The sequence below is a fragment of the Octodon degus genome, unplaced genomic scaffold, assembly GCF_000260255.1.
Source record: "Octodon degus isolate 3935 unplaced genomic scaffold, OctDeg1.0 scaffold00040, whole genome shotgun sequence".
Taxonomy (NCBI): domain Eukaryota; kingdom Metazoa; phylum Chordata; class Mammalia; order Rodentia; family Octodontidae; genus Octodon; species Octodon degus.
Window position 1 is genome coordinate 5,793,705 of NW_004524616.1, and position 17,671 is coordinate 5,811,375.

The window sequence follows — 17,671 nt, forward strand, 5'->3', positions numbered from 1 at the left end:
CTGCGTATGGATACAGTATCTGTTCAGCCAGGCTCTACCTTCCCGGCTGTCCCCTCAGCTGGCAGGGCAGTATGGCTTTGATCTGCTTTTACGTGTTATGTTTGCTCCTGAAACACCATTTCCTCAGGGGCTCTCCTATTGAAAGAAAATTTGAGATAATTCCGTCAGGCGTCCCATGTTGAGATGGGCCTCTAGCAGAGTTGGTGGGTGCTCTTGCTTGCTTAGGACGCTCCTCAGGAGGCCCGGCCTTGCTCCGTGCTGGACCCTGGCCCTGGCCCTGGCTGCCTGTGCAAGTGGAATCTCTATGAGACTGTGGTCCACGCTGAGCCCACAAGAACACCACTGTGTTCCCCCCGTGAGCCCACAATCACCTGCTTCAGTTTATTTTCCCCATTTCTAAAGCTAGAGGCTGGCTGGGCGAGAGCGCCGTTCCTGTAGAACGCGCACAGGCGCCCTCTTCTGTGCGCTCAGCTCAGTGCAGTTTGCCCCGCTCTTCTCGCAGCACAGGGTTTCCTCCTCTACCACCTTAACCGTCAGGTGAGTCACGGAGGACTCAGCGCTTTCCCCTTTGATCCCAAGCACAGGTCACAGCTGTGTGCTTCTGTTAGGGACATGCATGTCGCCTCCTTGGCGTGGACAGCACAGTTTACATGACATCAACTGAAGCTGTTGTTCAGGGCCGCTTGAGTGTTAGGTGCTGCCCGGCGCTCTCTGCATCACTCATTTGGTCCTCACTGCAGCCCGGTGAGGTGGGTGTTGTAGTGAGCCCCATTTTATAGAGGAGGGGCCTGAGGTTGAAAGACAAAGTGACTTGTCTGAGGCCGTGCCCCTGGAGCACTCAGGCTTACCAGGCAGGACCTGGCCTTGCCAGACACCATGACTACAGCCCAGCCCTGGTAGGATCAGGATGCTGAGTGTGCAACTTGTCCTGAAAGCAGGCGGCTGCAAGTTCCTAGCAGCCGGCGAACCTGTGTTGGCGGGGTCAGTGTCGCTTCAGCCTGGAAAGTGCTGGGTGTGCCATGCACGGGGACAGCATGGTGCTGAGCCAGAGCACATCCTTGGAAAAGTCTTGATCCTCTGACATAAGCCTTGCAGCCCACTGAGGAGGAGAACTCCTTTGTGTGGAGATACCACGCTCACAGTGGCAGGGACCACAGAAGTAAATGTGGCCACCGTCTCTCATCCCTCACCAAATGTCAGGCAGTTTTCCATGCAGTATCTCACATCATGCTCCCAAGAACCTCTTCAGAGAGAGAGAGATTATCCGACGTACTTGATAGTTGAGGACACTGAAGCCCAGAGAAGTGGTGAAGCTTTCGAGAAGTACAGCAGAGCCCGCTGGAGTGCAGGTCTTCTCATGCCATAGGCCAGGGCTCCAGGTGTGCAGAGGGCGTCCTCCATGGTGGTGTGTGCTCTTGGCATTTTTTGTAACTTTTGAAGGGTTCAAATTTTCTTTTTCTGTAGTGCTGGGGGTGGGACCCAGGGCTTCTGTGCCAGGCAAGACCTCTGCCATAGTCACCCCCAAACCAGCACATCTTCATTTTCCTCTGGGCCCTGCAAGCTTTGTAGCTAGGTCTGTGATGCAGGCCACTTCTTGGGGCCTCAGTGGGAGGATCAGGCACCGCTGGCATTTCCTCAGGCCTGCCTTTTTCTTCTGCCTACCCCAGGCCCTGTTTGACACACAGAATGAGCTACGCACGCACATCCCAAACTTCACCTTCAACCTGGGCTACTCAGGGAAATTCTTCCATACAGGTATGTGGCCCTGTTCCCACCTTCGCCTGCCAGGCCTCCTTCCTACTTCCATCCTCAGGATGCTGTGCCATGAGGGCAGCGGTTTGCTTTCCACAACACGCCATGGGCAGATGGACCCCACTGTCCTAGAGCCAGTAGTCAGAAAGAGCAGTCATGGCTCCTGGGGGCTTGGGGTGAGGAAGACATCCCCCACCTTTCCATCTTAGATGGGGCATCTACCCTTTTATCTCCTCCTCACTGCCACTATTTAGTATTATTTTTCCTGCTTATAAGAGAATTTGATTGAATTTTAAGAACATTGCAGAATTACATGGTATTGAAAACTTCCTATAACTGCACCTATCCCAGGACAATAGGTATCCTGGGTTTGCTTAGGGTCAGATGGGTAGAGGCTGACACTGAAGGTCACTTGGTTCATGCTTTCTTTCTTCTTTGGGCTCTCTTGGTTTCCTCCCATGACCTTTGCCAAACCAGGCGAGAGGGACTGCTGATCTGGTCATCTGCGGTGACCATTCCCTCATGCTGCCTTCTACTCGGGCCACTGTGAGCACTGCCTCTCTTGAGCTCTGGGCAAAACCAGCAGTCAGGATGGAGGGCAAAATGTGCAGTAGCTCCAAAGCAAAATAGGAGTGATGCTGGCTTTCTCTCTGCATTGTTGCTATAGCCTTTACCCATAGTGTAGTAGGGTGGTTATTGTTATACACGTTGATGAGGCATCCTCTGGATGGCATCCTGTATATACCCAAAGAGCCTCTGCAGACCAGAAGGCAAAACACAGTGACCCAGTCGACTAGGATCCTAGTAGGAATAGGAGGACAGAGGAAACCCTTGAGATTGCTGTGCACCCCAAGCAAGGCCCAGGGAGGACAGTGTCTTGGCCAAGGTCACTCCCTGATCCAAGGGTGCATGGTAGACTGGAACCTAGATTCTGGACCAGGCTCTTGTTTCCTCCTGCACTGGAGCTCAGGTAACATCCACATAGCTCCTGGGCAGGTCATGGCTGTGTGCTCCATCTCCAGCCAGGCAGGGCACAGGGCCTCCCTGGCTGGGCTAAGCGGTCTGTGTGGGTTACAGGTACGGATGCTGAAGATGCGGGGGATGACCTGTTGCTGTCATATGTGAAGGAGTTCTGGTGGTTCCCCCACATGTGGAGCCACATGCAGCCCCACCTTTTCCATAACCAGTCAGTGCTGGCTGAGCAGATGGCCCTGAACAAGAAGTTCGCTGTCGTGAGTAAGATTCTCTATGGGACGGAGCTGGCTGGGCCAGGGGCCGGGCTCGGGGGGTCTGAGCTGCTAGCCTCTTGCTGCTTTTGCAGTTCAGCCTGATAGTGGCCTGGGTGAGCTGCCTTTGTAGCCCCAGTCTCCCAGAAGTCTCAAGGCAACAGCCCCATTTGTAGACATGAAGCTGAGGTCCGGGAGGTCACACTAGGACTTAGAGCTTCATGTTTCCGGGGCACAAGGAAATATGCCCTATGGGCTGGGCGAGGAGGCTCTGCACAGTGAGCAGTGAGGGGCTGTGTGAGAGGGGTGGCGCTGGAGGCGAGCCTGGGTTCATTTGCCAACTAGAGGGAATCGGAGGTAGGAGAGGCCCTGTCCTCGCTCCCCACCATGGAGTGTGTGCCTGCCCTGGGATGAAAGACTCACACCCTGGCCTGAGAGTTAGGAGACAGGGGTTCTAGTCCCATCCCTGCCAGTCACTCAGTCTAAGATTTTGGACCTCAACTTCCCCATCTGCACCATGAGGGCTTGGGCTAACTGCCCCACTGTTGTAGCATCTGACTTTTGTGTTCTACAAATGGAGAACACTCACCTTTGCTCACCTTGGCCTGACTCTTCTCTCCCCAGGAGCATGGCATCCCTACAGACATGGGGTACGCAGTGGCACCCCATCACTCGGGCGTGTACCCTGTGCACGTGCAGCTGTATGAGGCATGGAAGCAGGTGTGGAGCATCCGCGTGACCAGCACAGAGGAGTACCCACACCTCAAGCCAGCCCGCTACCGCCGTGGCTTCATCCACAATGGCATCATGGCAAGTGGCCCAGAACTGGGGGAGGAGGCACCGGGCATGTACTGTCCCTAGGGTGGGGTGGGGGTGGAGCAGGTTCCTCTGCCAGCGTGACCTCTGAGGCTGTCTGGGGAGGCTGAGCCGCCAGTCTGGCCCCTTCTGTGACCTCCTTCCTAGCTTTGCGACACAGGATTTGGGGGCACTGTTCTTCAAAGGGGGCTCTGATGAAGACCTAGGGCAGCTCTCTGTTGGATTCATCTGCTCATCTAAGCACCGCTCTTGAGCTTCTTCAGTGTCTGTCCCTTTTTTAGGCACGTGGCATGGAGAAGGGTGCAAAACTAAGGAAAGTTTTGGCCTAGTAGACCTGATGTGCAAGTGTCAGGAGATAGACATTATACGGCACTTAAGAATGGGAAAAGTATATTGTGGTTGCATATCTTGGTCCAGAGTAGAGATAACTGCCCTGGAGGTAATGAGGCAGGGAAGAGAGAGTGGAGCGGGCTTTCTGGGGTGGGTTGTGCTGCTCTCTGTGGAGGACAGCTAAGGCAGAGAGATAGCAAGTGCAAAGGCCTGGAAGCAGACTTATGCTGGGTGGATTTGAGAAGCAAGGAGCCAGTGTGGCTGGAGGGGACCAAGTGCCAGACAGGCAGGAGAGGAAATGGGAGGGGCGATGGGCCAGATGGAAGGGCCACATGAGGCTGATCACTGATGGGCTTCAGGTTTTAGGCAGAAATGCGGAGCTTCGAATGGAGCATGACTTGTATCTTAAAAGGATTTGTATCATTCTGCCTGAGGTGTGGAGCAAGGTGTGGAGTACAAAACCAGAAGCCAGCAGGCTAGTTAGGAGGCACTGGAGTCTTCTGGAGGAGAGATGGTGGTGGCTTAGACTGGGGTGCAAAATTGGAACATAATCACACGCCAGGCTTACTAGAAGTTAGGGCCAGGAGGAGCTGCTGACACATTGGGTATAGGGTGTGGAAGAAGGAGAGGAGTCAAAGATGACTCCAGGTCTTTTGGCCTGGAAGGATTAAGTTGTCATCAATTAACGTTGGTGTCTTGGTTACTTTCTTGTTGCTGGGACAAAATACTCAGAAGGAAAAGTTTATTTGGCTCACTGTTTGTAGGGTTTCAGTTCATAGTCAGCTGTCTCCATGGCAGTGTAGCATGGCAGAGGAGAAATAGTCTGTGGCGTGGCAGGCACGAAGCAGCGAGCCTTCCTTCTTTCCCTTTTTATTCTGCCCAGGCTACAAGCCTATTTAGTTGGTGGCACCCACACCTAGTATGGTCTTCTGTCTTCTGTAAATCCATCATCCACACTCAGAACTATGCTAAACCAATCAGTAAACTGATCAGTGACATATACCCCTAATCCAGTCACTCCCAAAAGCCCCACCTATGAGAGCATGAGGCTTTTGGGGGACATCTGGCTTAAAGCTTTAATAGCGGGGCAGCTGTGAGAAGACAGGCTTTGTGTATTTATCTCTCTATCCGTTGCCCTCCCCCCTCCAACACTCCTCCATACCAGGGGCTCACATGAACTCTGGGAAGAAAACCCTGGCAAGGCAGGCCTGTGCTGTCCTTCCCCAGTGCTTGGTTTTCTGCTGGGAGACAGACAGTAAACAGCCAAGCTGGTGTATGACCTTGAGTGTGCCCAAGCAAGGCTCTCAGGTCAAGGGCTTGTGTAGCCACTGTAGGGGAAGGACTGTTGCTGTCCTTTGGGCCTGCTTATGTTGGGTAACGAAGAGCTGTGTAGTGTTAAATAGCAAGGGCTTGTGACTTGCCATGTTGGGGTATGTATTGCAGGCCATTGAGACTCTGGGAGCAGGGACTTCTATAGTGGGGGTTGTGGGAAATTCCCTTTCTGAGGAAATGCCCTGGCCCTTCTCCTGAGGGACCCCCCACTGCTCTCTATGCCTGGAGATGCCACAGCCCCTCTCTCTGTCTCCCAGGTCCTCCCGAGGCAGACGTGTGGCCTCTTTACACATACTATCTTCTATAATGAGTACCCTGGTGGCTCCAGCGAGCTGGACAAAATCATCAATGGAGGCGAGCTCTTTCTCACAGTGCTCCTCAATCCTGTGAGTTCTCTGCAGCCATGCTGGGCAGGGAATCTGGCGGGAGGGCCTGGGAGTCGAGGGACCTGCTGTCCAGTACTGGCAATGTCCTGCTGCATAATCTGGACTAAAGAATGAGAGCTTTCTTCTTTATTTTGCATGCATTCTCTCTCTAGTCTTCATGTGTGTGTGTACATGGCCACCCACAGTCAACACACACATGGAAGAGTCTACTTGAACGGTGTGGCCCTCTCCTTATCTGTAAATGGAAACAGTCATCCATTCTTTAATAATACTAGGTAAATGTCAAGTGGTTATTACTCAGCTTTATGGGCTGAGTGCTCCTTTCTTTCCCTACATACTTGCTCCCTCCAAGGGCGAAACCAAAACACAAATAGCTCCTGCATCAGGCAACCTTTCACTGAGGGGTTGTGATGTTGGGGGTCATGTAGAACTAGGTTATTCTGATTGTTCTCAAAGCCCTGGTTACCTGGTCATGCAGCAAGTGTGTGATGATTCCAGTGTATCTTGCACTGGTTAGTGGGTGTCCATGCAAACTGAGGCAGGGCTAGAGGGTCCAAGGTAGGGTGAAGGGCTCAGAGGCTCACCCGGCTGTTGCTCCCTCCTCCCCTTCCCTGAGTAGATCAGCATCTTTATGACACACCTGTCCAACTACGGGAACGACCGCCTGGGCCTGTATACCTTTAAGCACCTGGTGCGCTTCCTGCACTCCTGGACCAACCTGCGGTTGCAGACGCTGCCACCCGTGCAGTTGGCGCAGAAGTACTTCCAGATCTTCTCTGAAGAGAAGGACCCTCTCTGGCAGGTGGGGAAAGGCAGCCAGTACCTTGATGTGGGGATGGAATGCCTTCTACTTGCAGCATGTGCTCAGCCTGCACACCGCATGCCTTCTCTCAAATGAGAACTTAGGTGCCTTGCCTGTTGCCGGCTAGCATGGGCACACTTGCTCTGTGCACATACATGTGCTCCTGTGCATACAGATACACACCTTTCCACACAGGCCAACATGCATGCACACTTAACACCCCTGGAAAAAAATCACATTACTCCAGCATTTGGGAAGCTGAAGCAGAAGTAATCATGAATATAAGGCCTGTTGTGCTACCAAGTGGGACACTGTCTCAAAAACAAAACAAAAAGAAAAAAAAAACCAAAAAAAAAAAAAAAAACAACAGAGGGGCCGGGGAGATGGCTCAGTGGAATAAGTGCTTCCCTGACAAGCGCAAGGGCCTGAGTTCAATCCCCAGTTCCGCAAAAATAGAAACAAAACAAAAAACCCAAGAAAGACGGTAGTAATCTCTTCGATGATGTCTTAGACCCCTTTAACCACAGCAGGTTCTGAGCCTCTAGGATGGAACTGTTGGGAGGGTTTAGGGAGACAGTTCTCGGGAATGTCTACTATTGGGCACTGTTAAAAATTGGAAACAGGGAGATGGCTCAGTGGAATAAGTGCTTCCCTGGCAAGTACAAGGGCCCATAAACCATGACTCATGGGCCAAATCTAACCTGTGGTCTGTTTGTGTAAAGAAAATTTCACGGTCACATGGCCATGATATTCCTGGAAGCAGCAGAAACCAAACAGAATCTAAAGGTTGCAGTGTTTACTGACCATTCACCAAAGTTTGTAGGAAAAGTTTTCTGACCCTTGGTCCAGACACTGTTTGTCCAGCTTCATTTAACAAGGGCTTGTGAGCTGCTGATGTGTGCCAAGCACTCAGATGGGCATTTTGCCAAGGTCTGTTGAGGACCTGAGATGCACCAGAAGTGGTCTCTGTTTGTCACACTCAGTGTCTGGAGGGTGGAGGTGACAAGGATATGTGGAGGTCAGGGATAGAAAAGCTCAGTGTCCACGTGTCCTGGAGTCCATTCATGGAGTTCTTGGGCCTACCTCACATTTCTTCCACTGTTGGTTTTAGGATCCCTGTGAGGACAAACGCCACAAAGACATTTGGTCCAAGGAGAAGACTTGTGACCGCTTCCCAAAGCTCCTCATCATCGGCCCTCAGAAAACAGGCAGGTCTCTCCACCCTTGGCCTAATGCTCCTTCCTGGTGGCTTCTTTATGGAATAACGGGGATTACCTAGCTACGAAGTGGGAGTAGAATTGGGGTGAGGAGGACTTGCCTCTGTAGGGGTGTGAAGAGAGTAGAGGGCAGTGTGGGATTTTTTGGTTGCCTAATCACAGCCTGAGGGCACCTTCTCTGAGCCCTTCTGAGAGTCTCTAAGTGTGGACAGAGAAAGAAACTCAGATCAGCTGCTCTGAAAGTTTGAGTTGTCCCAGGCAAAACTGGTTTGATGCAGAGCAGACCATAATCCATTAATCATGCCTGCCAGAGGTGTAGGCGTGATTGCTAAGCACCTGCCATTCACATGACATTGTATGGCACAAATGGCTACTTCTGTTTTACAGACAAAAAACTCAAGGTTCAGAAAAGTGAAGTAGCACATTTAGCTGAGAAATGCCAGTTCTAAGTCTTGAGACTTGGTTTCTGTGATCCCAAAGCTGCTACTCCTGATCACCAAACTCTGCAGCCTTTTTTTTTTCTCTTCTGGGTACTTTCATGGTAGGATATAAACTATAGACTCACACCATAGGGAGTGTATAAATTATCTCCCTGAGGACTGGGGGAGCCAGAAGAGAAGACACTGGAGCAAGCATTTGGCTCCACAATGATTTCCCATCAACGGAGGGTGGGTCAGAGCCTTTTTTCCTAGGCTGCTTCCAAATACCAGACTAGACAGAGGCCTAGAGCTGGAAAGAACTAGCAGAAGTCTCTAGCTCTGAGATTCTGCAGAGACCACAGTCAACTAGATGTGATTGTCAGAGTGCAGTGATGATTCTGAGGTCAAGTCATATGTAGTGATGAAGAATGCTGTAATGGATTAGTGATGTCTGCAAGGGGCACAGGAGCTATAGCATCCACAGGCAAGCCCTATGCTTATTATCCTGGATTTAGCACAATTTCTTTACTGTGCAGACAAAGGAGCTAAGACCCAGAGAAGGGAAGGACTTTCCAAGGACTTCCTAGTGAATACCTGAGAAGCCAGGCCCAGAACCCAAACTTTGTCTTTTGTTCAGGGGTGGGGTGTGATCATCAGTGCTTCTCCTTCTCCAGGCACCACAGCCCTCTACTTATTCCTGGGAATGCATCCAGACCTAAGCAGCAACTACCCCAGCTCAGAGACCTTTGAGGAGATTCAGTTTTTTAACGGCCACAACTATCACAAAGGCATTGACTGGTGAGTAGGCCTCTGTCCCTGTCTACTACAAGACAGGAAGGCCATCATGGAGCCACATGGGGAGGTCACTGTGGACACAGCAGGAAGCAGCTGGTGCTTGCTCACACACAACTAAAGTTCCTGTAAACAGGGACAAGGAGCAGTGACCCTTGAATCATGGTGGGAGGATGTTGTCACAGGCGGGACACTTGGTGAGGAAACCCTCTGCCCCCTCTGCATTGCTGCCTGGGTCACAGACTGTGGAGGTCAGAATGTGTCCCCTCCCTTGGGTGCACAGAAATATCCTGCCTCCCAGAGGAGGGGAGGGAGGAGTCGCCTAGGTCCCAAGGTCTGCTGGTGATAGAGCAGGGCTGACATCCAAGTGTGCGCGCCAGCTGAGTGCTGACCATTCCCACTGTGTGTGGCCAGCTGTGGAGATAGGGTGTTCTTGTGTACACTTCTGATATGCCGGCTGGCCTTTGGGCTCCCCTGGGCAGGTGGTCACAGTTGTGGCTTCCTGCCTGGACCTTCCATAGCAGGTGCTTTTAATGTTAGTGGAGGCACCATGCATTGTCTTACCCTTCAGGTTTTCAATTTGCGTCTTTCCCTACTCGTATGTACATGTGTCAGCTTTATTATGGTTATCTAGGCGGAGGGATTTGGAGCTATTCTGTATTTTTATGTGTGTACATTTCTCTACTTACTATCATTTCTTTCCCATCTGTCTATCTTGCCTGTATATCTGTCCATACATGCAAATATCCATCCATTCGCTATTATCTCTGACTCGTCTGGTCTCTTACCTAAAACCTCTTGTGGCCAGAGATATTATTGGAAACCAATGCTTTCTGGATATGGAAAGGTAATATAGTGCAGAGCCACATGCTTAACATCTCAGCAGAGCCCAGGACGGCACCCACCTGCAGTATATTAGCAGGTGTGTACCAAAGTGTGTGAGTATTTATTCACATGAGATAAGATAAAGTTGAACTTTGCTACAGGCTAAGGAAGCAAAGGTTTTGCTTTTTTTTTTTTAAAGGTTTTGCTTTTTGAGCTTTCTCAAGTTAGGTATTACAAACAAAGTTTTAGAAAGAGGAAAGAGGGGAATTCCCTGGCCCCTTATCCAAGATTCTAATTTTGTAAGGAAGCATGAAAATCTATCAAGCCCCTGAGGACTCTTTCAGGGTCCTTGGGACTGCTGTGGAGAAGCTGAGTTTCCTGGACAGAGTAGGGGTACCCTCTGCTTCCCACAACTCCTTAAAGTCCTGTCCTGGCTTTTCATGAGTAAGGGCCCTCTGGAGGGTCTGTACACAGTTCATTTCATTTTCAGTAGGGTTTTCGTGTCATCCCTCAGGTGGGATATGACACGTTGGTTTGCAAAGCTGTGCTCTCACCCACAGCAGGCTGGCAGGGCATGCGGTTAGTAGGCGAGCCTCCTTCGTCTCGAGCTCCACGGCACAGGGCTGCAGAGCGCCTGTGGGTGAGCAAAGCAAGCCTGCTCTGTGGAGCACAGCCCTGCCAGCGGCCCTCCTGGCTCAGACAGCTGCCGGGCCGGCCTCGCCCCCTAGTGGCAGAGTTAGGCCTGTCGGCTTAGGTGCGGAGTGTCAGACTGGTGGGATCTGAGTCTAGGCTGGAAACTGCCACCCTTCTCCATGCCCGGTAACCCACGTCACACCTCGAGTCTCAGTCATCCGACCCCATGCTGGGACGGAACGAATTCGGAAGTGGGAGCTGGCAAAGTGGCTGCTCCCTTGAGTGCTGCTGGAGGAGTCCTGGGCGGGTTGGGGCAGTCTGCGTGCTGCCTTCTGAGGAAGTGTGGCCCCTCCTGCGGAACCCGGGGCCCCTTCCTCCTGGCGTTGCCCCAGAGTCCCACTTTGGCCTCCCACAGGTACATGGAGTTCTTCCCCATCCCCTCCAATACCACCTCTGACTTCTACTTTGAGAAGAGCGCCAACTACTTTGATTCCGAAGTGGCGCCCCGGCGGGCAGCTGCCCTGTTGCCCAAGGCCAAGGTCCTTACCATCCTCATCAACCCTGCAGACCGGGCCTACTCTTGGTACCAGGTGAGCAGGGGTGGGCTGAGGTCCTGGGTGCAGGGTACTATCTCTGTTTGACAGTCACTCAGAAGTGCTCCAAAAACTTTGAAAAGAAAAGAAAAAAAAAAAAAAAAAGAAGTGCTCCAGCCGGTCCAGAGCCAGGTATCTGGAATGAGGCGATGGGTGAGTCCTGCGTCCCGGGCACAGCCTGCCTGGAAGCAGAGTACTGGCCCTGGCTTCGTGTGGGGTCTGACCGGTGACCCCAACCCCCACAGGAGGTGACGCCTGAATGTTGGGGCAGCTTGGCTTTGGTGTCTGGGTGTATGCTGACTGCAGCTTCTCCTCAGGCCACAGTGTGGGCTGAAGTGGGAACTTGGAGGCAGCCAGGGCATAGGACCTGCTGGTCTAAGTTTGGGGCACCAAAACCTGGTATACTCAAGGGATGGATCCTCATCCCTGCTGAGGTGGATGAGAGCCAGAACTTTCCTCTCTGCTCTGTCTCTGTGACCTGATTTAATTTCCTCTGTAACTTCTTTCTTTTTCTCTTTCCTTTTTTTTTTTTTTTTCTTTTGAGACAGGGTCTTCTGTGTAGTTCAGGTTGTCCTGTGTAGCCTAGGCTGGCCTCAGACTTACAGTGATCCTCCTGCCTCAGCCTCCAATGTGCTGGGACTGTGGGTGTGCCCCACCACGCCTGGCCTGATTTAATTTCTTCTGAGTGCATCCCACCATGCTCACAGGGGTGCTGGCAGCCTGTTGTACAAGCCTGGTCTGGAGTCCCTGTCCTGCCTGCCAGTCCTCTTAGGCCACATTGCTGTGTGCTTTGATTCAGCGGTGGCCCTGGTGCCTCAGGCTGGGAACCTGATCGCCCTTATCAGGCTGGGAGGCCAGGCCTGCTTTTGGTGTTGGGGACACCTGGGCTGCAGTACATGGTGAGTGGGACAGTGTCAGCTATCCTAGCTGGGAAGGCGTCTGCTGGCCAGCCACCTTCTGTAGCTCACTGCCACTTTGAGAGGCTGTACTGGATGCTTTGATGCTTAGAGCCTCACAGTGTCTGCTGCAGGGCCAGCAATTGCAGTCCTCCTTGCTCCTGTCCCTAAGGAACCTTGCCAGAGTCTGAGGGGGAAGTCTTCCCGTCCTCTTGTATCTCAGACTTTTGTTCATGTCCCAGCATCTATTTCTCCTGTGGACTTTGTCTTTGTAGGAAAATCCAGAACCCTGCAGGCTGGTGCTCTTTGCATTCTGCCATATGCGTGCCTGCTGCTTTCAAGGGGAACACAGAGGGGCTTCTGGCAGCTGCCAGGGCAGCACCCTGCTCTGAGCTCATGACAGTGCCCAACTTTGGGTCCTCCCTGGAGCTTCACAGCAGTTTCTGGAAGGCAGAGGGTGTGTGAGAGAGAAAAAGACCCAAGTTGTGTGTGGTGGGCTTTTGGATTTAGCTCTTCTGACTCAAAGGCCTGTTCTTTCTCATGTGCCTGGTCAAGGCAGGTTAGGGAGATGAGCAGAAGGGGATACCCATTCCTACCCGGAAAGCCAGGAGCAAGCTGGAAGGAGAGGGTGGCTGCCTGTTTTGGAAGGGAGGTCAGGAAAAATGAGGCTCCCTGCCCATGGCGACCCTCAGTGGGGCCCAGTGGTCACCCTGGGAGGGATATCACCTCATAGGTGGGTCCCCAGGCTCTTGATTTTTTTTTTCCTGCACAGGGATCAAACCCAGGGCCTTCATACTGAGCTACACCCACTATGCATTTTAATTTAAATTTTTTTTTCTAAGTCACTAAATCGCTCTGGCTGGGCTTTAACTTATCTTCCTACTCAGCCTCAGCCACCAGAAGGGATAGTAAGTGTGCACCACTATGCCCAGCCAGGGCCTGGACTTCAGGAATCTTGCACATGCTAAAGGCCCACGGCACGACTTTCAGTGATTCAGTCTTGGCATTTCTCCAGTGCTCAGTTTGGGGCAAGTGGCTCCTGTGTCATTTCTAAGACAGCCAAGCCCTATTTCTGACAAAGAGCGTCTGTTTTGGGATTGGGGCCAAGGGAAGACATGTAGTAGTGTTTGGGAATGGTCCTTATTTTTATTGTATTTACTAATGGTTGCCTTCTGTATGTGATAGCTGATTCTACTTTTCCATTTAGGGAAGCATCATTGAGTTTTGTTGACATGAAGTAATATGGAAAGAAAGGCGAGTTAGTGTGAAAAAAACAGGTTACTGTCAGCATGTGCTGGTCTGTGGGTCAGGCAGGAACCTCAGAAGTAATGTGTGCCCCAGTACCACGAAAAAAAAAAAAAAAAGGAAGAAGAAGAAGTAATGTGTGAATGGCCAGTATAGGAAAACTCCAGTCCTGCAGAGATAGCAACATTGAAGCAGTAGGGCCAGTGACTTCCTGTGTCCCGACAGCAGTGAGAGCTGGCCTCTGGTCCAGGGTCTCCTGCACTTCACGGGCTGCAGTCCCACGGTGAGTGGGCTGCCCTTTGTACTCCATGTGCCATGCCCACCTCTCTGCTCCTCTCAGCACCAGCGCGCCCATGATGACCCTGTGGCCCTGAAGTACACCTTCCATGAGGTGATCACTGCTGGCCCAGATGCATCCTCGAAGCTGCGTGCCCTGCAGAGTCGCTGCCTGGTCCCTGGCTGGTATGCCACCCATATCGAGCGCTGGCTCAGCTCCTTCCATGCCAATCAGGTAGGCCTGCCAGGCCTTGGGAGGGCATGCTCTGCCCAGGGGTGCAGAAACCCTGGGTACGTGCCAGTGTGGGGAGACTGGGGCATGGGGATGGGAAACAGGGCAGAGTTCAGATCCCAGGAGATCTTTGGAGAAACCCTTTGATGTCTGGAGCAGATGTGGAATGTAGACTGGAAGCTTGGCAAAGGCTGGAGCAGGACTATTGAGGGATTATGTGGGACAGACGGTGCTGGCAATGCTCAGGGAGTTAGACCCCAGAGCATGGCATCTCGGGTGCAGATCCCTGCTATTCAGAGGTGGAACAGGAAGCCAACTCTGGAGTGCACGCGGGCCCGCTTTGCAGCCAGGCTCCTGCCTGCTGCTCTGGCTGCTGACCCTGTCTGCCCTCAGGGGGAAGCAAGACCAGGTAGCCCTTCTCCCTTTCCTTCTTCCAGATTCTGGTCTTGGATGGCAAACTGCTGCGCACAGAACCTGCCAAAGTGATGGACACAGTGCAGAAATTCCTTGGGGTGACCAATACCATTGACTACCACAAAACCTTGGCGTGAGTATTGCACTGGCTTTCAGACCAATGAGCAGCCTCCATTCCCATAGTGTTTCCTAGCATTAGATTTTGACCTGAAATATAATTTCAGGAAAAGGAAACTGGAAATACTTTGTTGATGGCAATAAGCCCATTCCCCTGGAGCTGGTGCAAGTGCCGCCTATGCTCCAGGGGCAGGGCAGGAGGGGCTGCCCTCCCCTGCTATGTCCCAGACAAGGGAGGGGTGCAAGAGTATTCCCTCCTCACAGTGTTGAAAGCTCAAGGGGGAGAATGGAGAGTGGAAAGGAAGAAGCAAAACAAGGTAGAGGGAAAAGATCTGTCCCTTCCCCTCCAGGCAGGACAGGGGAGCAGTCATGGGTGCAGGCTGTGGGGTAACAGAGGCCTGGAACCTGGCCCCAGAGCCATCACTTACCTCTGTGATGTTTGATGAGTCCCTTCTTTTTTCAGCCTCACCTTCCTGTGTAGACTAGGGATGAGGAAAATAATCCCTAGCCCCTGGGCTCAAACAAACAACTTGTGTGTACAACTTCCGGTCCACTAGTGCTAATTGTGGTAGCTGCTGTCATTGTCCCCTCTGGCTACCCTGTGGGCTCTGCAGAAATCTCTCTCTTTCATCTGCCTGAGTGAACTGTGTTTGCCCAATACTTCTTGCTCAAACTCTAATGGTGCCTGGGTTGCCAATGTGCCTTTGCTCTGAGGAACCGCTTCTAAATTCATCTCCCAGAAATATCCTGTAAGGTAGTGTGCTGGTGTACATGCAAGGCAGCCTTGCTCTGACCTTCCTGAAATTTACTCCAGAATACAAAACTGTTCACACTGGTGTGCAAACACAAATGCCCTTGCATTTCTTGTTAAAGGTGCAATTTATTAAAAAGCAAAAGAACCCACCTTCACCTTTTTTTTTTTTTTTCTTTTTCTTTTCCTGTACCCTGTTATCACTTGAAGTTGGAGGAATAAAGAAGGCTTTTTGAATTAAAGAAAATGTAGCTCACCACTGAGAAAGTCTCTGACAGCAGTTCCCAGGAGCACACAGGACCGGCAAGTGTCCAGTTTATGAATTAATGGAAGATGGGGCAGCTCAGCTTGAGAAGCTGTGGGAGCTGCCCTTTGTGGGCAGCCAGGATGGCAAGTTTAGTGTAGCTCAGGGGGCTAAACTTGGACCAAGAGCCGACCCATTTCAGCCCCGCGGTCAGTGCAGTTAGAGGGCGTGAAGAGCAGTGGCTTCCCTGAGTTCCTGGTTCTGCTGTTCCTGGATGCCGCCTTTGTAGAGGGAGAGGTGGGCTGGCTCTCACTGAAGGTTTCCCCACTGCCACAGGTTTGATCCAAAGAAAGGATTTTGGTGCCAGCTGCTTGAAGGAGGAAAAACCAAGTGTCTGGGCAAAAGCAAGGGCCGGAAATACCCAGAAATGGATCTGGATGTAAGTGGTGGCTATGGTGCCTACTGCAGCTGAGTCACTGCTAGGGGCCCCCGAGTGGGGGCAGGGCCCACAGGTGTGCCTTGCCCTGGTCTTCCACGGAGGGTGGGCTATGGGCTTTGAGGGTGAGCAGGTAAGTCCCCTGCCTTCTTGGAACTCCGAGTCTTGGGGGGATGGGCTGCCACACGGGCTAGTGTGCAGCAGGGAGAGCGTGGTGCAGCAAGGGGCAAGAAGTGCCAAGACAGCACAAGGGTGACTTCATAGACTGGAGCATCAAAGGAGGCTTCTTGGGTGAGAGGCGGGGTCTGTGATTTATCTCTTTTTTTTTTTTGAGACAGGGTGTTATTATTTATTCAGGTTGACGCGTACTCACTGTGTAGCCCAGGCTGACCTTAAACTCACAGTGATCCTTTTGCTTCAGCCTCACGAATGTTGGGATTCCATGTGTGTACCACACACCTGGGTTGCCTCTGGTTTTGATGAATGTGCCTGTCTGTCACAAGAATTTTCTTTAGAGGCTGCTTTTTAGCAGAGAACTGTACGTAAATAAGAGGTATAGGGCTGGAGATACAGCTCAGTGACATAAGGTCCTGAGTTCAATCCCCAGTCCAAAGAAGAAATAAGTAAATAAGAGGTGTATGGCATGGTGCCAGCAGAGTGGCTGTGTCAGAGGGACTGGTGGCGGGCACCTCCTCTTCCCTGACCTGGCCTGCCTTCCGATTGCAGTCCCGAGCCTTCCTGAAGGACTACTACCGGGACCACAATGTTGAGCTTTCCAAGCTGCTGTACAAGATGGGCCAGACGTTGCCCACCTGGCTGCGGGAGGACCTCCAGAACACCAGGTAGCCATGGCCACCACTGCCAGACTGAACACGTGTGACAGCAGGGACATCCCACTGTGTGCTGAGCCAGACTGACCTGCAGAGAGAAAGCGGGCCAGGCTAGCCAGGCACTTACAAGCAATACTCTGCTGAGGCCCATGCAGGGCCAGAAGGAGCGAGCAGGTCCACAAGCGCCTCAGAGCCTCCACTGCTGGGTCTGTGGCCTACTGGATCTCCCCAACACCAGAGGTCCATTCCGTTCACAAGCCTCCCTGGGGGAGGCCACTTCCTGTTGGTGGAAGGCCACTTCCTATTGGTGGAAGGCCACTTCTTGGTAGGAGGGAGTCCACAAGACTCTCTCCTGTCCCTCACTGTGTTCTACTAACCACACCCTCTTCTTCAGCTCTTCCCCTGCTCCAGCAGGGTAGCCCCTCAGTATTAGCTGCCATATTTTCCCTGTCCTCCAGACAGTAAGGGAGAAGAGCCCAGCTGGGTCTATTGCCAAACCAGGGAGAAAGACTGGACATTTCTCTTGAGTGTTTTGAGCCAGGGCCTTCACAGGGATCAGCTGGGTGCCAGAGGTGGTCCTCAGGTGGATGAGGGTGGCCACCTTAAGAGATTCATGCCACACCTCCATGTTTGGCTTAGTACCTTCCCATCTCATCTTCCCTTTTGGGGAAAGAATCTCTGGTCCCTACAGTTCCTACCCAGTCCTCAAGGCCTCTTCCAAGGCCAGGGGCGCTGCCATGCCATTTGGGTCCAGAGACTCTGGCGTTGATCTCACCTGGCCTTCACCTGGGGTATGACAGGTGTGGTGTTTCCTGTGGTAAGGGGCTGAGGAGGGTCAGGAGTCTGCAGTACACACGCCCCCATGTACATACATCATTCCTACCCACTGCCTCAGCCAGCAACATGGCAGAGTTGTGGAGATTGCTGCCCATTGCTCTGCCCATGTGACCTGTGGTGGAAGGCTCCCAGAGACCCCCTAACCTCTCAAATACTAAGAAGCTAAAGTATTTTAATATTTTGGTTTTTTTTTCTTGGTGCCAGAGTTAAACCCTGGGTGCTGGGGTTGCACTGTGTTACATATATATATATATATATATATAAATGTGT

The 17,671-nt window shown here is 52.1% G+C and overlaps 1 protein-coding gene across 8 annotated transcripts in view; it reads left to right on the forward strand.

Annotated features, from left to right (window-relative positions):
* Nucleotides 1–17,667, forward strand: part of Ndst1 (N-deacetylase and N-sulfotransferase 1) — a 57,163-nt gene extending 39,496 nt beyond the window's left edge. For 7 of the 8 annotated variants that reach the window (XM_023715347.1, XM_023715348.1, XM_023715352.1 and 4 more), the window contains 12 exons: nt 1,668–1,755; nt 2,830–2,984; nt 3,603–3,788; nt 5,714–5,842; nt 6,462–6,644; nt 7,756–7,852; nt 8,955–9,078; nt 10,946–11,120; nt 13,605–13,775; nt 14,210–14,319; nt 15,635–15,737; nt 16,461–17,667. In XM_023715347.1, coding sequence (XP_023571115.1) covers nt 1,668–1,755; nt 2,830–2,984; nt 3,603–3,788; nt 5,714–5,842; nt 6,462–6,644; nt 7,756–7,852; nt 8,955–9,078; nt 10,946–11,120; nt 13,605–13,775; nt 14,210–14,319; nt 15,635–15,737; nt 16,461–16,580 — 1,641 coding nt within the window. In that variant the 3' untranslated portion in view covers nt 16,581–17,667. Of the gene's footprint in view, nt 1–1,667; nt 1,756–2,829; nt 2,989–3,602; nt 3,789–5,713; nt 5,843–6,461; nt 6,645–7,755; nt 7,853–8,954; nt 9,079–10,945; nt 11,121–13,604; nt 13,776–14,209; nt 14,320–15,634; nt 15,738–16,460 lie in introns of those variants that run through there. The other variant, XM_023715353.1, reaches the window with a different exon arrangement.
* The last annotated feature ends 4 nt before the right edge of the window (nt 17,668–17,671 follow it).